Source organism: Hypanus sabinus, chromosome 10 (assembly GCF_030144855.1).
Source record: "Hypanus sabinus isolate sHypSab1 chromosome 10, sHypSab1.hap1, whole genome shotgun sequence".
NCBI classification, from domain to species: Eukaryota; Metazoa; Chordata; class Chondrichthyes; order Myliobatiformes; family Dasyatidae; genus Hypanus; species Hypanus sabinus.
Genome location: NC_082715.1, coordinates 1,003,939 through 1,026,136, shown reverse-complemented (window position 1 = coordinate 1,026,136; position 22,198 = coordinate 1,003,939). Strand labels below are relative to the sequence as shown.

General features: G+C 43.2%; 1 protein-coding gene across 4 annotated transcripts in view; it reads right to left on the bottom strand.

The window, feature by feature from the left end:
- The window catches only part of fbxl4 (F-box and leucine-rich repeat protein 4), a 252,382-nt gene extending 230,572 nt beyond the window's left edge, over positions 1–21,810 (bottom strand). For 3 of the 4 annotated variants that reach the window (XR_009514246.1, XM_059981364.1, XM_059981366.1), the window contains exons 1-2: positions 21,680–21,810; positions 803–1,393 (exon numbers count right to left, since the gene is read on the bottom strand). Coding sequence is in view for 3 of the 4 variants with exons in the window: in XM_059981364.1 (XP_059837347.1) it covers positions 803–1,305 (503 nt within the window). In the remaining variant the exon portion in view is untranslated. Of the gene's footprint in view, positions 1–802; positions 1,394–5,016; positions 5,192–21,679 lie in introns of all 4 variants that reach the window. The other variant, XM_059981365.1, reaches the window with a different exon arrangement.
- Between the last annotated feature and the right edge of the window lie 388 nt (positions 21,811–22,198).

Here is a 22,198-nt window from a genome sequence, read left to right as displayed (position 1 = left end):
TTCTTGAAAGCATCCAGAGAATTGGCCTCCACCGTCTTCCGAGGCAGTGCATTCCACACCTCCACAACTCTCTGGGAGAAGAAGCTCTTCCTCAACTCTGTTTTAAATAACTGACCTCTTATTCTCAATCCATGCCCTCTGTTACTGGACTCTCCCAACATCTGGAACATATTACCTGCCTCAATCCTATCAAATCCTTTAATTATCTTAAACGTTTCAATCAGATCCCCTCTCAATCTCCTCAATTCCAGCGTGTACAAGCCCAATCTCTCCAATCTCTCTGCGTAAGACAGCCCTGCCATCCCAGGAATCAACCTAGTGAATCTACGCTGCACTTCCTCAATTGCCAGAATGTCCTTCCTTAAACCTGGAGACCAAAACTGTACACAATATTCCAGGTGTGGTCTCACCAGGGCCCTGTACAAATGCAAAAGAACATCCTTGCTCTTGTATTCAATTCCCCTTGTAACAAAGGCCAACATTCCATTTGCCCTCTTCACTGCCTGTTGCACTTGCTCATTCACCTTCATTGACTGGTGAACTAGGACTCCTAGGTCTCTTTGCATTTCTCCCTTATCTAACTCGACACCGTTCAGACAATACTCTGCCCTCTTGTTCCAGCTTCCAAAGTGGATAACTTCACATTTATTCACATTGAATGACATCTGCCAAGTATCTGCCCACTCACTCAGCCTATCCAAGTCTCCCTGTATTCTCTGACGTAATGTTCTGTATTCTCTGAGGTAATGTTCTGAGGTAATGTTACACATGACTGAGGTTGACAAAATATTTGAAGTTTTACCTAATTTCTGATGGAGGAGTCTGAGAGTAAGGATTTGCTGAGCACGCCAAGATCCTAACAATCGCTCCGGGGTGATACGTTTCCAAAACATCAATAGCCGTTGGATACACAGCCTCTTCAAATACTAGCTCAACGTACTCCTGGCTCTGAAAAGTACGGGGCATCCTCCTAAATGGAGGTGGGGAACTCGGGCACTTTTCCCACCATTTTCCATATGTTCGAAACACAGCAGTCTGAGTGAAGTCACCAGAACTTGGATAAACATTGGGAAGTCCAGACAAATTCCACATGGTATAGGACAAGCTGTTCTCACTGCCGTACTGAGAACTGAAGTCCACCACTTCTTTGACATGCTGCACCACTTCAACACAAAGAGGTAAGATGCGATTGCTTGACTCGATAGCTCGCCGACTATTCATTATTTCTCCTCTTGTACCAGATCTGGCTCTGCGACGCAGGCAAATGTAATAAAACATACTCAAAACCGTTAACATGGGATACATTGAGGTAAAGTTGAGCGTTCCCAGCACACCAGATGTCTTGATTACTCACTGTTGTATCTTACTTCATTCAGAAAAATATAGCATCTCCCTGTATGAGTTAAACAGAAAAATAGCCATTATAACAACAAAATTAAAATTGTTATTTTGGTTTCATAATACAGAGACTACAAACTTAATTATTTAAAAACCAGAACACTCAATGTTATAACAAAATACCTGAACTTTCATCTAAGCCACTATCCAGTGTATTCATAAACACAAGAGATTCTGAAGATGTTGGAAGTCCTGAGTAACACACACAAAATGCTGGAGGAACTCAGCAGGTCAAGCAGCATCTACGAAAATGATTAAACAGTCAACATTTCAGGCAGAGACAGGAAGGGAAAGAGTACAAGCAGGTGATAGGTGAGACCAAGTGGGGGAAGGGAAGTGAGTAGCTAGGAGGTGAAGGGTGGAAAAGGTAAAGGGCTGAAGAAGGAATCTGTCATGAGAGAATGGACCATAGGAGAAGGAAGTGGGAACACCAGAGGGAGGTGATGGACAGGTGAAGAGAAGAGTTAAGCGGGAAGGCAGAATCGTGAATGGATAAAGAGACAGAGGTGAAGGGCAAGTTAGAGAAATCAACATTGATGTCTCATTCTGGCTTCTATCCCCTTCCATTCCTGATGAAGGGTCTCAGCCCAAAACATTTGACTGTTTATTCCTCTCCAGTGATGCTGCCTGATCTGCTGAGTTCATTCAGCATATTGTGTTTAACCAGTCCATAAGACATCAAAGCAAAATAAGGTCATTCAGCCCATTGAGTCTGCTCTGCCATGCCATCACGGCTGATCCCAGATCCCACTCAACTCCCTTTACCTGCCTTCTTGCCATACCCTTTGTTGCCCAGACCTATCACGAGATGATCAATTTCCACCATAAATATACCCATGGACTTGGCCTCCACCGCAGTCTGTGGCAGAGCAATCCACAGATTCATTACTCTCTGGCTAAAATAATTCCTCCTTTATTCTGTTCTAAAGGGTAACCTCCCAATTGTGAGGCTGAGAACTTCTAGTTCTGGATACCCCCACCGTAGAAAACATCCTCTCCACATCCACCCTACCTAGTCCTTTCAACATTCAGTAGGTTTCAATGAGATTGCCATATGTTCTTCTAAATTCCATTGAGTACAGAACCAAAGCTAACAAACGCTCCTGATATGTTAACCCCTTCAATCCCAGAATCATCCTCATGAACCTCCTCTGGACTCTCTCCAATGAGAACACATCCTTTGAGATATGGGGTCCAAAACTGTTAACAATACTCCATGTGTGGCCTGACTTGTGTCTTTTAAAGGCTCAGTTTTATGTCCTTGCTTTTACATTTTATTCCCCTTGAAATAAAAGCCAACATTGTATTTGCCTTCTTTGCCACAGACTCAACCTGTAAAGAACCTTCTGGGAATCTTGCACACGGACTCCTCACCTCTGATGTTTGAACCTTCTCCCCATTTAGATAATAGTCGCTAATATTGTTCTTTTTATCAAAATGCATCATACATTTCCCAACACTGTATTCTTATGCATATTTTCCGAATAGAGTGATTGAAAAACACACTCTAAAATCGTGACTTCTCACAGTTCTCCACAAAATATCAAAGCCGGTTATACCACATGCAAACAATGAAAAAAGTTAAAGGGAGTAGTGAATAATAAACACCAGAGATTCTGCAGATGTTGGAAATCCAGAGCAATAAACACAAAACACTGCAGGAACTCAGTAGGTCAGGCGGCATCTATGGAAATGAATAAACAGTCGATATTCCAGGCCAAAGCCCTTCCTCAGGACTAAAAGGGAGCAGTATACCCACAGATTTCTGTTTTACATAGGAAATGTCATCTACAATACAAACAAGAAATAGTCCAAGTGGTACAAATATGAAAAAATCTGCAGATGTTGGAAATCTAAGCAACACACACAAAATGCTGGAGGAACTCAGCAGTCCAGGCAACATCCATTGAAATGAGCAAACAGCCGACGTTTCAGGCTAAGATCCTGATGAAAGGTTTCTGAAACATCAGCTGTTTGCTCTCTTCCATAGAGTCTGTCTGGCCTGCCAAGTTGCTCCAATGTCTTGTGTGGATTGTCTGTTCAAGATTGTTCAATGTTATTTCCTGTGCACAGGTGTATAGTAGAATGAAATAATTGTTACCACAGATCTGATGTAGCACAATAAGATTAAAAAAACAAAATAAATATAAATACATAAGATAGCTTCTATACACAGATTGATTGTATATCCATAAAGTGATACTAGGCACAACAGTGTCTGTACATAAGGTGACTCTGACTGGAAATGATAAAGTAGTGGCAGTTGGGGGTGTGGAAAGGTGGGTAAGTCAGCCAGAAACATCGGCTGTTTATTCCTTTCCATAGATGCTGAGTTCCTGCTGAGTTCCTCACAGGAGAAATTCTGCAGATGCCGGAAATTCAAGCTTCACCCATAAAATGCTGGAGGAACTCAGCAGGCCAGGCAGAATCTATGGAAAAGATTCCCAGTCCTGCTGAAGGTTCTCAGTCCAAAGTGTCAACTGTACTCTTTTCCATGGATGTTGCCTGACCTGCTAAGGTCCTCCAACATTTTGTGTGTGCTGTTGATTCCCTCCAGCATTTGGTGTTACTATGTAGTATTTGCTTTTCCTTCTCCTCAAGTCCAGAACATTCTGAACATCTGTTCTAGTAATTACTTAATCCTTGTGCTGCTCTACAAAGATCACATGGATTACCACCAATACTGCAACTACGTCCAATTTAAACACTCTAAAAATGCTGGAACGGAAATATGCCTATACTATTTAGAGCCCAAAAAAGACAAAATTACACTGAAGGTTTGAATGAACAACTCCACTAATTCAAAAGTTTGAAAAAGTTAAATTATGAAACATTAAGTATTGAACATGTTATACAGTTATGAATGATGTAGGTTTCAAAGAACACACAGAGAAAATCAAATCAGAAACACTGCTTACCCAGTCTGAACAACATTTCACCTCTACTGTTTTCGATTTCAGCTACAGTGTATTAAGGTGTACAGGTATACCTAATAAAGTGGCCACTCAGTGTACATCAAAATCATATTGCCAAGAGTCACAAAAAATAAAATGCTGGGTCATAACAAATTAATAGCTTAATTTTTGTTTACAAATGCACACAAAATATGGAGTAAATACAGTCAACAAAAGCATAACTACTTGATGGTAGAATTTATTATAGGATAAAATATAATGGTTAACATGATCACATTGAATTTGCATATTTTACCAGATAACCCTGAACATATGGAACTAGCTGCCAGCAGAAGTGGGTAGGGAATGTGGATTTCTTTGCAACATTAAAGAGAAATTTAGATAGTAAGGGTATGATGGACTATGGTTCGGGTGCAGGTCAATGGAACCACAGTGATTAATAGTTTAACATGGTTGAGCTTCTCAAAGCAGGGATTTCAAAATCTTTGACTTTTCCACCTACCCCTACAAAAGACTCTGAGCAAAACAGTCAAAGGTGAACAAGTTCTGGAGGTGCTGGAGCCAACTCGCTGGTCCTAATTTGTTTGTCAGGATCAAGTGGCATACTGCACAGAGAAACATCACTGTTGGGGACATTGTCTGGTTATGTGACCAAAATGCACTGAGAGGACATTTCAAGCTTGGCAGAGTCATCAAGACTAACCCAGACAGCAAAGGCATCATGAGGGACATCAACATCAGGATCTTCCCAAGCTACAGTGTTCCTGTGACAAAAGCTCTGAAAGTAACAAGGCATCCAATCTCTGACGGGAAAGAAGACTGGATCCAAGTCACCATCCTTCACAGGGACGTCAGGCGGCTGGTTGTCTTACCACCTGCTGGGGAACAGATGGAAAGTCAAGTCAACAATATATCGTAAGAACACCGAACTGGGACCACCAAGTTTGCCTTTGAAGCTGGTGATCTCCCCATTGTTTCCATGGGAAGATTGAGCGGGAGGTGTCAATTCAAACTTGAGTTTCTATAAAGTATTGGGAGCTAGAGGCAAAAGAAAATAAAATTTAAAAGTAAGAGTAAGAATTCACTGATAGACCGGACAGAACGTACTGCCTGAGGGCTGCTTCTGCCCGGAACATTTGGGTGGACGCCATAATGTCACAGCGGCAGTCCGGGTGCAGCATTGGACTCTGCTGTAAGATGCTGAACTTTAAATAACTTGAGACTGTTTCATGGAAAAGAGCACTGCCGTCACTGCGTTTGGGTTAACTCCGCCACGGGGATCATCGCAAGCAGGCACGAGGCTTAAGAAGAGCTCGTGAACCTTCGAGAGAATTCGCCCAGTTTGAAACCATAACGGTCGGAAGCCATAACGGTCCATTAGACATGGAGGTGCAGGTCCGAACTTGTCTACGAAGTCTGAGAGGCAGCCAGTTTTTCACGTTATGTCTAATGACTTATGACTAGACTTATGCCTACTGACTTACTTATAACTGATTACTTATGCCGAATGACTGACTTATGACTTACCACTTCTGACTTCTAATAACTAACAGAACTATCAAACTGCCGCACTTGCGAAAAATAAAAGGGGGAGAAAAAGGAAAAGTTGTTTGGGCATTGAATGGAATCCAGTTAAAAAACCTTCAGGTAGGTGTATTCAATCCCTTTCAAGTGGGGAAGCTGCACATGTTCAAAGAAGAACAAGAACTCCAACTTGACTATGTTTTTTTCTCTCTCTGCTAGGTTATGTACTGCATTGAACTGCTGCTGCTCTTAACAAATTTAACATCACACGCTGGTGATAATAAACCTGATTCTGATTCTGAATACAGCCCAAGAGCTGCCAGACGTTCCTCATATGGTAACTCTTTCATTCCTGGAATCATTCTCATGAATCTTCTCTGAACCCTCTCCAATGTCAGTATATCATTTCTAAAATAAGGAGCCCAAAACTGCACACAACACTCCATGTGGTTTCACGAGTGCCTCAACATCACATCCCTGCACTTATATTCTATACCTCTAGAAATGAATGCCAACATTGCATTCGCTTTCTTCAAAACCAACTCAACCTGGAGGTTAACCTTTAGGGTATCTTGCACAAAGACTCCCAAGTCCCTAAGATTTATTTCCCCTCTCATCCCCATCCTGCTGCCTTCTCCCCTCAACCTTTGACACCCTGATTAATCAGCAAACTATCAAAACACTTAATGACTTGTCTGTATAATTGTCAGTGGCAATCAATTCCACAGATTCACCACTGTCTGACTAAAGAAATTTTTCCTCATCTCTGCTCTAAATTGATAGCCCTCTATTCTGAGGCTGTGCCCTCTGGTCCGAAGCTCCCCCACTATAAGAAACATCCTCTCCATATCTACTCTATCTAGGCCTTTCAATATTCAAAAGATTTCGATGAGATATCCCCTCCTCCTGCCATTCTTCTAAATTCCAGCAAGGACAGGGCCCAGAGCCATCAAATGCTCCTGATACTATATTTTAACCCTTTCATTCCTAGGATCATTCTCATCAACCTCTTCTGGACCCTTTCCTCTGCCAGAACATCTTTTCTTAGATTAGGGGCCCAAAACTGCTCACAATACTCTGTGAGGCCTCACCTGTGCCTTAAAAGCCTCAGCATTACATCCTTCCATTTATATTCTTGTCCTCTTGGAATGAATGCTAACATTGCATTTCCCTTCCTTACCACTGGCTTAATCAGCAAGTTAACTTTTAGGGAACACTGCACAAGAACTCCCAAATCCCTTTGCACCTCTGAATTTTGAATTTTCTCACTGTTTAGAAAATAGTCCACAACTTTATTCCATCTACCAAAGTGCACAATCATGCACGTTCTTACACTATATTCCAACTGCCAATTCTTTGCCCATTCTCCCAACCCAAGTCCTTCTGCAAACACCCTTCTTCATCAACACTGTCTGACACTCCACCAATCTTTGTATCATCTGCAAACTTGGCCACAAAGCCATCAATTCCTTCATCCAAATTACTGACATCCAATGTAAAAAGAAGCTGTCCCAACATCAAACCTTAAAGAACACCTCCAGTCACCGGTGGCCAATCAGAGAAGGCACCCTATACTCCCACTCTCCACTGCCTGCCTGTTAGCTATATATCCATGCTCATACCATTGACCCCCAAAGAACAGAGCCACGAGAATGCCAGGACAATGGGACTGTATAGAGCTCAGAGACTGCTGGGATAATGGCAAAGATCAGAGCTGTGAGAATGCAGAGAGAATCATAAAGAACAGGCTCTTGAGAATGCAGGAATGATGGTAAAGAAAAGAGCCAATAGTATACAGGGACAAAGGTAAACAACAGAGCTGCAAGGGTGAAGAACAGAGATGTGAGAATGTGGGGATAAGGGTAAAGAACAGTCCCATCAGAATATGGGGATAAGGATATAGAAAGCAGCCGTGAGAACACAGGGACAATGGTACCGTCCCAACCGCTCAACAGATGACGCCATTGCCACCACCCTCCACCTGGCCCTAACCCACCTGGACAAAAAAAGACATACGTTCGGATGCTGTTCATAGACTTCAGTTCAGCATTCAACACAATCATCCCTCAGAAACTGACTGGAAAGCTGAGCCTACTGGGCCTGAACACCTCCCTCTGCAACTGGATCGTAGACTTCCTGACTGAGAAACCTCAGTCAGTCCGGATCGGGAGCAGCATCTCCAACACCCTCACATTGAGCATGCGGGCCCCCCAGGGCTCTGTGCTCAGTCCACTGCTGTTCACTCTACTGACCCATGACTGTGCTGCAACACACAGCTCAAACCACATCATCAAGTTCGCCAATGACATGACCATGGTGGGTCTCATCAGCAAGAACGACAAGTCAGCTTACAGAGAGGAGGTGCAGCAGCTAACGGACTGGTGCAGAGCCAACAACTTGTCTCTTAATATGAACAAAACAAAAGAGATGGTTGTTGACTTCAGGAGGGCACGGAGCAACCACTCCCCGCTGAACATCGACAGCTTCCCAGTAGAGATCATTAAGAGCACCAAATTTCTTGGTGTTCACCCAGCGGAGAATCTCACCTGGTCCCTCAACACCAGCTCCATAGCAAAGAAAGCCCAGCAGCATCTCTACTTTCTGCAAAAGCTGAGGACAGTCCATCTCCCTAACCCCATCCTCATCACATTCTACAGGGGTTGTATTGAGAGCATCCTGAGCAGCTGTATCAGCTGTATCTGAGCAGCCTGTTTCGGAAATTGCACCATCTTGGATCACAAGACCCTGCAGCAGATAGTGAGGTCAGCTGAGAAGATCATCGGGGTCTCTCTTCCCACCATCACGGACATTTACACTACATGCTGCATCCGCAAAGGAAACAGCATTATGAAGGACCCCATGCACCCCTCATACAATCTTTTCTCCCCCCCTCCCGTCTGGGAAAAGGTTCCAAAGCATTCGGGCTCTCACGACCAGACTATGTAACAGGTTCTTCCCCCAAGCTATCAGACTCCTCAAGACCCAGAGCCTGGACTGACACCTTGCCCTATTGTCCTGTTTATTATTTATTGTAATGCCTGCACTGTTTTTGTGCACTTTACGCAGTCCTGTGTAGGGCTGTAGTCTAGTGTAGTTTTCTCTGTTGTTTTTTTACTTAGTTCAGTCTAGTGTTTGTACTGTGTCATGTAACACCATGGTCCTGAAAAACGTCGTCTCATTTTTACTATGTACTGTACCAGCAGTTATGGTCGAAAATATCAGTAAAAGTGAGAGCTGTGAGAATGCGGGGATAATGGTAAAGAAAAGTACTTTGACAATGTGGAATATGGTAAAGAACACAACGGTAATAATGTAGGGCGAATGGTAAAGAACAGAGCAATGAGAAAGTGGGGAGAATTGTAAAGAACACAGCCATAAGAATACAAGATCAATAGTAAATTCCGGGGGTCCAATCATCGGCGGGAGCAGAGCACAGCAACGAGGTTTCTCGCAGGTCGGCAACGCTTGTTTAAAAGGAGAGCTTCATGGGCTTTTGGACATTCTGCAGGCCCAATTATGGGTGGGAACAGAGCACAGGAATTAAATAAAAGTACAGAAGGGCCATTGTTGGGAACAGAAAAGTGATGAGAGTAGGAGTGTCAGGTTTGGCTCAAAGGAGGCTACCACTTGGAAGAGGTGTTGGCTCTGGGTAAGCCTCTGTTAAGATTTATTTATTTTGCTCTTACTATACCAAGTGTACTAAGTAGTTGCTTTGTGTTCTTCAGGTCAGATATCATAGACCTTGGAGACTCAGTCTCCCAGAGAACTACATCTGCATGCAGCGCATCCAGCTGTAGCTCCTTGAAGACCGTTTTAAGAATCTGGAGCAGCAGCTAGATGACCTTCAGCTTGTACAGGAGAGTGAGGAGATAATCAATCAGAGTTACAGGGAAGTACTCACCCCGAGGTTGCAGAAGGTGAGTAGTTGGGTGACCGTAAGAAAAACTGGAAATCCGAATACGTAGTTAGCGCACAGCACCCCTGTGGTCGTTCCCCTCAGTAGTAAGTATACCGCTTTGGATATTGTTGTAGGGGATGACTTCCCAAGGGAATCCCATGTAACAGGATTACTGGCACTGAGCATGGGTCTACGGTGCAGTAGGGAAGGAGGGAGAAGAGGGAAATGGTACTAAGAGGGAACTCAATAGTCAGGGGAACAAACAGGAGATTCTGAGGACGTTAACTGGACAGTCAATGGTATGTTGCCTCCCAGGAGCCAAGGTCACGGACAACTCAGATCACGTCCACAACATTTTGGAGAGGCAGGGAGAGCTGCCAGATTTCATGTTCCAATGACATTGGAAGGAAAAGCAAAGAGGGTCTGTAAAGAGAATTGAGATATCTATATAACCATATAACAATCACAGTACTGAAACAGGCCATCTCCGCCCTCCTAGTCCGTGCCGAACTCTTAATCTCACCTAGTTCCACCTACCCGCACTCAGCCCATAACCCTCCACTCCTTTCCTGTCCATATACCTACCAATTTTACCTTAAATGACACAACTGAACTGGCATCTACTACTTCTACAGGAAGCTCATTCCACACAGCTATCACTCTCTGAGTAAAGAAATACCCCCTCGTGTTTCCCTTAAACTTCTGCCCCCTAACTCTCAAATCATGTCCTCTCGTTTGAATCTCCCCTACTCTCAATGGAAATAACCTATTCACGTCAACTCTATCTCCAACTTCCGGTAATTCCCTCCCTCTCCCTTCCTCCATCCCACTTTCACTCTGCCTCTTCTTTTAGCTGCCTGTCACCTCTCTCATGATTCTGCCTTCTTCTAGTACCCATAGTGCTTTCCCCTTAGATTCCTTCTTCACCTCTCCTGCCTTTACCCCTCCCTGCTTCCCCTCCCCCACCCCTTGATCTTTCCTCTGATTGGTTTTTCACCTGGCACATTCCACCCTCCCCCCACCTTCTTTATAGGACCCCTGCCCCCTCCTTCAGTTCTGACAAAGGGTCTCAGCCCAAAACGTTGACTGCTCCTTTCAATGGACGCTGCCCGGCCTGCTGAGTTTGTCCAGCTTGTTTGTACATGTTTATCTGACCACAGCATCTGCAGTGTACTTTGTGTTTACTTCTTGTGGGCAGGTTTGTTAAAGCTGTTGGTGAGGTTTTAAACTAATTTGGCAGTGGGGTAGGAACCAAAATGAAGAGACTCAGGATAGGATGGATGGTATAAAAGCAAAGATAGCATGCTGTCAAACAGTGTCAGTAAGAGCAGACGGATGATAGGACAAAATTGCAGCCAGCAGGGTGAGTATCAGTGCATTAGGGATGCAGAATTGAAAAGGGTAGCAAAAAAATACTCAAAGTGTAATATCTCAATGCATGGAGTGTCAGAAATAAAGTGGATGATCTTGTTGCACTATTACAGATGGTCAGGAATGATGTTGTGGTCATCACTGAAACGTGGCAGAAGGATAGTAGTAGTTGGGAGATGAATGTCAAAGGTTACGTTGTATCGGAGGGATAGGAAGCTGAGCAGAGGAGGTGGCGTGGCTCTGCTAGTAAAAAAATGGCATTAAAACACTAAAAAGATGACATAAAAATGAAAGATATTGAATTTTTGTGGGTTGAGTTAGGAAACTATGAATGTAAAAGGACCCTGATGGCAGTTATATATAGGCATCCCAACAGTAGCTGGGATGTGGACCACAGATTACAATAGGAAATAGAAAAGGCATGTGTGAAAAGGAAAAATGTTATGATAGTCATTGGAGATTTTAACATGCAGGTTGATTGGGAAGATCAGGTTGGTAATGGATCTCAGGAGAGTGAGTTTGCTGAATGCCTACGAGTTGGCTTTAGAGCAGTTTGTCGTTAATCTTACTAGGGGATCAGCTATACTGCCCTATAAAATCCAGGGCTGGCTAGGGAGTGTAAGGTAAAAGAATCTTTAGGAGCCAGTGATCACAATATGATTGAGTTCAACTTGAAATTTAATAGGGAAAAAGTAAAGTCTGACATAGCAGTATTTCAATGGAGAAAAGGAAATTATGGTGGTATGAGAGTGGAGTTGGCCAAAGTAAATTGAAAGGATCTGCTGGCAGGGATGACAGCAGAGCAGAAATGACACGAGCTTCTGGAAAAAAATCAGGAAGGTGCAGGACAGATGTATTCCAAAAACTAAGAAATATTCAAATGGCAAAATAGCACAACAGTGGTTGACAAGGGAAGTCCATAAGACATAGGAGGAGAATTAGGCCATTCAGCCCATTGAGTCTGCTCCACAAAATCCATTATGGCTGATCCTGGATACCACTCAACCCCATTTACCTGCCTTCTCACCATATACTTTGTTGCCGAGACCAATCACGAGATGATCAACTTCATGGTCATAGACTCCACCGCAATCTGTGGCAGAGCAATCGACAGATTTACTGCTCTCAGGATAAAAAAGAAGCCCTCCTTACCTCTGTTCTAAAGGGTGACCACCAAATTCTGAGGCTGGGCCCTCTGGTTCTGGATACCTCCACCATAGAAAACATCTTCTCCACATCCACCCTATCTAGTCCTTTCAACATTCAGTAGGTTTCAATGAGATCCTCATGCGTTCTTCTAAATTCCAGTGACTACAGGCCCAAAGCTAACAAACGCTCCTCATATGTTAATTCCTTCAACCCCAGAATCATCCTCATGAACCTCCTCTGGACTATCTTAAGATCGTAATCCACTCGTTTATTTTTGGCTCTCCTCCAATATGTTGTGTTTAAGCTTGGAGAAAATTAGAAGTCGGACGTTTGATACACCTTTTGAATTTGAGCAAACCTGGCAACCTTTCATTCAATATTTTCATACGATTTAAATTTTCTTTTCTTTTCTTTTTTTTTTACTTTTTTAGGTAATCTTTTTTCCTCTTCCCCATGATGTTTCAGATCTGACTGGAAGGATTTTGCCCCTTTTTTTTGTAATTATATCCTCGAATGGAATGTCCAGTCTTTTTTTTTGTTTTAGTTTAGTTTAGTGGGGTTTTTTTTCTCAACAATAGAAATTTTGAGTTTTTTTCCATGAATTGTTAAGAGAAGTTGTGGTTCCTTTTATATATTTATATACATACAAATAGGGCATACATGGTAAATGGTAGAGCATTGAAGAATGCAGTAGAACAGGGTGATCTAGGGATAATGGTGCATAGTTCCCTGAAGGTGGAATCTCATGTGGATAGGGTGGTGAAGAAAGCTTTTGGTATGTTGGCCTTTATAAATCAGAGCATTGAGTATAGGAGTTGGGATGTAATGTTAAAATTGTACAAGGCATTGGTAAGGCCGAATTTGGAGTATTGTGTACAGTTCTGATCACCGAATTATAGGAAAGATGTCAACAAAATAGAGAGAGTACAGAGAAGATTTACTAGAATGTTACCTGGGTTTCAGCACCTAAGTTACAGGGAAAGATTGAACAAGTTAGGTCTTTATTCTCTGGAGCGTGGAAGGGGGTCTTGATAGAGATATTTAAAATTATGAGGGGGGTAGATAGAGTTGACATGGATAGGCTTTTTCCATTGAGAGTAGGGGAGAATCAAACAAGAGGACATGAGTTGAGACTTAGGGGGCAAAAGTTTAAGAGTAACATGAGGGGAAATTTCTTTACTCAGAGAGTGGTAGCTGTATGGAACGAGCTTCCAGTAGAAGTGGTAGAGGCAGGTTCGGTATTGTCATTTAAAGCAACTTTGGACAGGAAAGGAATGGAGGGTTATGGGCTGAGTGCGGGTCAGTGGGATTAGGTGAGAGTAAGCGTTCAGCATGGACTAGAAGGGTCGAGATCGCCTGTTTCCGTGCTGAAATTGTTATATGGTTATATTAGTTCAATACTATACATGATTTTGACAGTGTATATTTCTTTGTTTCTACTTTTATTGAAATATGTATTTGATATAACTTCTCCTCTGATTTGTATTTGTCCTTATATTTTTTTAAATCAATAAAAAAATTAAAAATGAAATGAAATGGACTCTCTCCAATGACTACACATCCTCTCTGAGATACAGGGCCCAAAACTGTTCTACAGTTCTTTGCGGGAATGGGACCCACTCTCAGGGTTTTACGAATGGCTGCTTTTCAGCATGCCAAGGACTCAGCCTAAGAGCTTCACTAGCCTTCGGAAGACAAAGATTTTGTGGCTCTGGAGACGGTGGGGGGGGGGGGGGGGGGGAATCAGAGGTTGGTGCCTCTGCAGGTGATTGGTGTGCCATTGGAGATGGAAGATCTCTGGCTGTTTGCCCAAAGACCCGAGATCTTTGGGCACAGATCTCGGAAAAAGGGACACAGCGGACTTTTTAACATCATAAACCAGCAAGTTGTTTGTTATGTCTCCCCTCTCGCTATGAAACAGAGCCTGTGGTATGTCAAATTCTAAGTGAACAAGTAGTCTTTGGGGTACTGTAAGTCTGTGTCTTTGCTCACGCTTGAGTGCCCAGTGGTAGGTGCTGATGCTTTTTTTTGCCAGTGGGGGAAGAGGGGATTGTTGCTTTGCTACTGCTGACGCGCAGGTGGGAGGGGACTTTGGGGTTCTAACATTTAACTGTCATTCATTCTTTGGGGGCACTCCTCTGTTTTCATAGATGGTTATAAAGAAAAAGCATTTCAGGATATATTGTGTACCTTTAAAACCTATGATCCAAAAATCTGAATCCCTGCCCCCTGCTCCAATCCTTCAGCCATGCATTTATCCTCCACCTCATTCTATTCCTATACTCACTGTCATGTGGCACAGGCAGCAATCCCTCAGCTTCCTTCATAACTCCCTGTATTCTGCTTTCTGGAACTCCACCCTTTTTCTACCACATGTTGGTACTGTGACCTCTGGCTGCTCACCCTCCCATTTCAGGATGTTGGGGATGCGCTCAGAAACATCACGAACCCTGGCACCTGCGAGGCAAGCTAACATCCTTGTTTCTTACTTGAGTCCACAGAATCATCTGTCTGTCCACCTAATTACAGCACCCCATATTACCACTGCCCTCTTCTTCTGTTCCCTACCCTTCTGAGCCAGAGCCAGACTCAGGGCCCGAAGCACGGCCACTGTTGCTTCCTCCAGGTAGGTCATTACCCCCCAACAGCACTCAAAATGGAGTACTTATTGTTAAGGAGGACAGCTACAGGGATGCTCTCTGCAACCTTTATGCCCTCCCTTCCCTCTCCTGAGTCACTTATGGCCTCAGAGTGTCTTCACTATACACTTTACTAACAGTGTGCCAGATGTAGAAGGGTGTGAAGGATAAGAAGTGAGTGCAGTTAATATTACAGGAGAGAAAGTGCTCAAAAAGCTGAAAGACATAAAGAGCGCATAGTCACCTTAGACCAGATGAGCAGCACCACAGGTTTCTGAAAGAGGTAGCTGTAGAGATTCTGGAGGCATTAGCAATGATCTTTCAAAAATCATTGGACTCTGGCATGTTACCAGAGAACTAGAACATTGCAAATGTCACTCCTCCCTTTCAGAAAGGAGGAAGACTGAATGGCCTAATTCTGCTCCTACATCTTATGGTCTAAGACAGCAGTAAGGAAACTAGAAACCAGTTAGCTTGACTTATAACAACCATATAACAATTACAACACAAAAACAGGCCACCTTGGCCCTTCTAGTCCGTGCCGACTGCTTACTCTCAGTGGTTGGAAAGATTTTGGAGTCAATTGTTAAGAATGAGGTTATGGATACTTGGTGACACAGGACAAGATGGGACAAAGTTAGCATGGTTTCCTTCACGGAAAATCTTGCCTGACAAACTTGTTGAAATTCTTTGAGGAAATTACAAGTAGGATAGTTAAAGAGAATGTTGTATATTTGGACATTCAGAAGGCCGATACCTGAACCATAGCCTTTCATACCTCTCTCATCCACGCACTTATCCAAACTACTCTTAAATATTGAAATCAAACCCACATTTTCTGGTGAAGGAGTGCCCTGTGCAAGAGGGACAGATCACACCTGAACTTGAGGGGAACCAATATCCTGGCTGGGGGTTGCTAATGCTACCCGGAAGAGTTTAAACTAGGTATGCAGGGGGCTGAGAACCAGAGTCCACGGTCATTAAGGGAAGGATCGAAATGAAAGGTAGATGCAAGGGCAAGTATTAAAAAGCAAAATCAAAATAACAGATATGATGGATCACACCATTAGAAGTGTGTCTATTTTAATACTTGGAGTATTATGGTAAGGTTGATTAACAGAGCATGAATCTGTACATGGCGATACAATGTTGTAGCCATTACTGAAACTTTTTGAGGGAGGAACAGGAATGGGTGACTAATGTAAAAAAAAAAGCACAAAATGCTGGCAGAACTCAGCAGGCCAGACAGCATCTATGGGAGGAGGTAGTGACGACGTTTCGGGCCGAAACCCTTCATCTGGAGTGTTTCGGCCCGAAACGTCGTCATGACCTCCTCCCATAGATGCTGTCTGGCCTGCTGAGTTCTGCCAGCTTTTTGTGTTTTTATTTATTTCCAGCATCTGCAGATTCACTCGTGTTGTCTATGGGTGATTAATGTAACAGGTTTTTGAAGTTAGAAAAGATAGAGGAGGAGATAAAAGGTGGGTCATATGCAGTACTAATCAGAGACAATATAACTGCTGCACTCAGGGGAGTCATAATGGAGGATTCAGACACCAAGTCCATTTGGGTAGAACTCAGGAATAGGAATCACACTGATAAAATTGCACTCTAGACCTCTCATAGCTACCAGGACACTGAGAAACAGATATGTAATCAGATTAAGGAAATGCATTAGAACAATAGGGTTGTTGTCATGAGGGATTTCAACTTAGCTGATATAAATCAGAACTTTTTTAGTGTAAGGAGTTTAGATGGGACAGAATTTGTTAAGTGCATCCTGGAAGGTTTCTTAAAGCAATGTGGACTGTCCGAGAGGAGGGGCCATACTGGACCTGGCATTCTGTAATGAGCCTGGCCACGTGACTGACCTTTCAGTGGGTGAACAGAAAGGATGCAATGACCACAACTCCTCAATTCTTAGGATAGGTGTAAATAAGGATAGGCATGGTCCTTGCGGGAGAGTTTTAAATTGGACTAGGGCAAATTACAAGAGTATTAGGCAGGAACTAAGAAGCATAAATTGGGAACACTTTTTCTCTGGCAAGTCCACATCATACATGCACAGAGTACAGGAAAGATAATTTCCTATTAGAAGGAAGGATGGGATTGGAAAGAGAAACTTGAATGTCCACAGAGGTGATGAATTGAGTCAAGAAGAAAAAGTACGTAATGCTTCGTAGTCAGGATCAAAGCACGAGGAGTATAAAGAAGCCAGAAAAAAACTAAATTAGGAAAGACAGCAGGGGCCATGAAAAGTCCTTGGTAAGTAGGATGTTAATAATCTGGATGATGGAATTGATGGTTTTGTTGCAAAGTTTGCAGACAATACGAAGATAGGTGGAGGAGTAGATATTTTTGATGAAGTAGAGAGGCTACAGAAGGATGTAATGGGCAAAGAAGTTTTAGATGGAATACAGTATCAGGAGGTTTATAGTTTTGTACTGGTAGAAGAAATGAAAAGCTATTTTCTAAATGGAGAGAAAATACAAAAAAATGAGTCGCAAAGGGACTTGGGAGTCCTTGTGCAGGATTCTCTAAAGGGTAATTTGAATCAGTGGCAAGGAAGGCAGAAATGGTGTTAGCATTTATTTCAAGAGGATTAGAATATAAAATTAAGGATATAGTGTATGTAATGTTAAGACTTTATAAAGCACTGGTGAGGCCTCACTTGGAATAGTGAGAGCAACTTTGGTCCCCTTCAGTAAGGATATACTGAAACTGGTGAGGGTTCAAAGGAGGTTCACAAAAATCATTCCAAGATTAAACAGCTTGTCATATGAACAGTCATTATGTCCCTCCCCAAACCTTCTAACTCTGATTCCTCATCTTTTTTTTCTCTCGTCCTGATGAAGGGTCTGGGCCTGAAACATCAACTATACTCTTTTCTGTAGATGCTGCCTGGTTTCTGAGTTCCTCCAGTCTTACGTCCGTGGTGGGAAAGCTGTTGGAAAAGATTCTTAGAGATAGGATCTATGGGCATTTAGAGAATCATGGTCTGATCAGGGACAGTCAGCATGGCTTTGTGAAGAGCAGATTGTGCCTAACAAGCCTGATGGAGTTCTTTGAGGAGGTGACCAGGCATATAGATGAGGGTAGTGTAGTGGATGTGATCTACATGGATTTTAGTAAGGCATTTGACAAGGTTCCACACGGTAGGCTTATTCAGAAAGTCAGAAGACATGGGATCCAGGGAATTTTGGCCAGGTGGATTCAGAATTGGCCTGCCTACAGAAGGCAGAGGGTGATGGTGGAGGGAGTACATTCAGATTGAAGGGTTGTGACTAGTGGTGTCCCACAAGGATCTGTTCTGGGACCTCTACTTTTTGTGATTTTTATTAGCGACCTGGATGTGGGGGTAGAAGAGTGGGTTGGCAAGTTTGCAGACAACACAAAGGATGGTGGTGTTGTAGATAGTGTAGAGGATTGTCAAAGATTGCAGAGAGACATTGATAGGATGCAGAGGTGTGCTGAGAAGCGGCAGTTGGAGTTCAACCCGGAGAAGTGTGAGGTGGTACACTTTGGAAGGACAAACTCCAAGGCAGAGTATAAAGTAAATGGCAGGATACTTGGTAGTGTGGAGGATCAGAGGGATCTGGGGGAACATGTCCACAGATCCCTGAAAGTTGCCTCACAGGTAGATAAGGTCATTAAGAAAGCTTATGGGGTGTTAGCTTTCGTAAGTCGAGGGATAGAGTTTAAGAGATGTGATGTAATGATGCAGCTTTATAAAACACTAGTTAGGCCACACTTGGAGTACTGTGTCCAGTTCTGGTCACCTCAGTATAGGAAGGATGTGGAAGCATTTACCAGGATGCTGCCTGGTTTAGAGAGTATGGATTATGATCAGAGATTAAGGGAGCGAGGGCTTTACTCTTTGGAGAGAAGGAGGATGAGAGGAGACATGATAGAGGTGTACAAGATATTAAGAGGAATAGACAGAGTGGACAGCCAGTGCCTCTTCCCCAGGGCACCACTGCTCAGTACAAGAGGACATGGCTTTAAGGTAAGGGGAGGGAAGTTCAAGGAGGATATTAGAGGAAGATTTTTCACTCAGAGAACGGTTGGTGCGTGGAATGCACTGCCTGAGTCAGTGGTGGAAGCAGATACACTAGTGAAGTTTAAGAGACTACTAGACAGGTATATGGAGGAATTTAAGGTGGGGGATTATATGGGAGGCAGGGTTTGAGGGTCGGCACAACATTGTGGGCCAAAGGGCCTGTAATGTGCTGTACTATTCTATGTTCTATTTTGTGTATGTTGCTTGAATTTCCAGCATCTGCAGATTTTCTCTTTTATAAATATGTTAAAGAGTTTAGAGTCAAGGAGGAGGAAGTACTGGGCCTCCTAATGAGTACTAAGGTGGATAAATTCCCAGGTTATTGAAGGAAGCGAGAGACGGGATTGCTGGGTCCTTGACCAACAGCTTCACGTCTGTCGAGCCACAGGTGAGGTCCCAGAGGACTGGCTAATGTTGTACCTCTGTTTAAGAAGGGAACAAGGGAAAATCCTGGGAACTATAGACTGGTGAGTTTCAAATCAACTATAGGGAAATTAACCCATGGCCTAATTAGGGAGAACCAGCATTACTGCGTGCGGCAGGTTGTATCTTACCAACTTAATTGAACTTTGTGACAGCGTGACAAGAGAGATTGATGGGGGTAGGGCAGTGGATGTTGTCTACTTGGATTTTAGTAAGGCATTTGACAACGTCCCTCATGGGAGGTTAATCCAAAAGATACCTGGGGTCCGACGCAAAATGGCTGTTTGGATTCAGTACTATCTTGTGCAGAGAAGATAGTGGTTGAAAGGACTTATTTGAGCCAGAGGTCTATAACTTGTGGAGATCTGCAGAGATACATGCTAGGACCTCTGCTGTTTGTAAAGTATATAAATCACCTGGATGAAAAGGTAGATAGGTGGATTAGTAAATTTGTGGACAACTCAGTTGGGAGTTGTGTATAGTGTAGAAGACTGGCAAAGAATACAGAACAACATAGATCAGAAATGGGCTGAGAAAAGGCAGATGAAGTTCAACCCAGGTAAATGTAAAGTGTTCTACTGTAGCAGGCAAATGCAAGGAGACAATACTCTATTAAGGGCAAGGTCCTTAAGTGTTGCTAGGCAGAGAAATCTTGGGATCCAAGTTCATAGCTCTTTGAAATTGGCTGCACAGGTCGGTAAGATGGTTAAGACTAATGGAATGCTTGCTTTTATTAGTCGAGGCGCTGAGTTCCGAAATCAGGAGGTTATGTTGCAACTTTATAAAGCTCTGAGCAGGTGACACCTAGAGTATCATGCACAGTTCTGGTCACCCCACTATAGGAAGCACATTGACATTTGAAGAGGGTGCAGAAGAGGTTTACCAGGATGCTGCCTGGTTTAGAGGGCACATGCTATCACTAGAGGCTGGATAAACTTGGGTTATTTTCTCTGGAGTACTGGAGCCCAGGGGAGCTCTGAGAGAGGTTTACAAGGTAATGAGAGGCACATATAGCGTGGACAGAGACCATCTGTTTCCCAGTCAAAATGTCTAATCCCAGATGGCATGCATTGAAGGTGAGAGGGAGTAGGTTCAAGTTGAATGTGAGGGATGTTTTTTTAAAACTCAGAGAATCACAGATACCTAGTGTGCACTGTCTGGTATAGTGGTGTAAGTAAATACATTGAAGCTTTTAAGAGACGTTTGAATAGGCACATAGATGTGAGGAAGATGGAGTAATAAGGACATGGTATAGGTAGTAGGGATTAGTGTTTGGGTGTTTTTGATTTGCTTTTAAGCTGGCTCAGCACAACACTGTGGGCTGAAAGGCATGTTCTGTACTTTTCTATGTTCTATTTTCTATGCATCCAGCTCTCCCACATGCACTTAATTCCACACCGAGTTCTGGTGACCTCTGGGAAGTGCATGAACTGGGTCTCTGGTAAGTTTCAGAGGAATGTCCAATATCACTTATGAGCTGACTGGATATTTCATCAGAGTATTTATCACTCTCAGTTCCTACAATGAAAGCTGAACTGAGCTTATAAAATATGTAATCTGATCATTCAGACTAGACCAGTGATGAAATTTGAACAACTGCACTAACTGTTGGATATACCATATTGAGAGGCTGATTCTGGGTAGGTGTTCAAAGGAAAACTCATTTCTTACGTGCATAAATGCATGGTCACAAGACAACCATGGAGCGTGGATACAATAGATAAAGCTAATTTTTATCTTTAAAGTGGAAAGTACACTGAAATTACATCAATACAAAAGAATCTTATGTCAAAAGTGAGGAAGAGGAACGACTAGAACTTGACAGTGGACAATGTTTACGTGTACAAGGCTTTGACAAGTTCCACATGGTAGAGCAGTTCCGGGACGGTGGTGGAGGCAGATATGATAGAAGTGTTTAAGAGACTTAGAGAGACACATGAATGTGCAGAAAATGGTGGGATATTTACAGCCAACTTCTTACTATTTACTTATGACTTTTCCTTTGACACTGGGTGCGTGAGAGAGATCGGTCCTTGAAATGGGTGCAACAAGCACATAGCCTGATATTTCAAACCACCCCGAGCTGGCAGTTTGCCAAGCATCTAAAAATGGAACCCGGTGATTCTTGAATACAACTTATGTAAGAGACCCGGGCCACAAGCATCTCCCACCCCAACACATGGGAGCGGAGGTGGCGATATCTTGGGGATTTAGTGAGAGACCTGACTGCACCCGAGGGAGGGGGCGTGCTTGATCCGGATTTAAACATACGCCACTCCCGTTTGCCGACTAACGTCAGTACCTGCTGCTGAGAGCCGGGAGACACCGCGACTCTTCCCGTGGTGCCAACGGAGCCGGTTATTCAGCGAAGCTATCTCACGAACAATCCCATTGCAGCTCCGACCCCCTCCCCGCTCTCTCCAGGAAGTAAACAGGTCCTACTTCCGGTAAAGCAAAGGGTGTCGGGAGCTGTAGTCCCAGTCTCGCAAGCTGGGCAGAATCAGGTTTATTATCACCGGCATGTGACTGAAATTTGTTAACTTTGCCGCAGCAGTTCAATGCAATACATAAAGTAGCAGAGAGAAAAAATAATAATAAATAAACAAGTAAATCAGATATTGAATAGATAGAAAAAACATGCAAAGACAGAAATGCTGTATATTAATAAAAGTGAGGTAGTGTTCAAAGCTTCAATGTCCATTTAGGAATCTGATTGCAGAGGGAAAGAAGCTGTTCCTGAATCACTGAGTGTGTGCCTTCAGGCTTCTGTACCTCCTGAGAAAAGGGCATGCCCTGGCTGCTGGGGGTCCTTAATAATGGA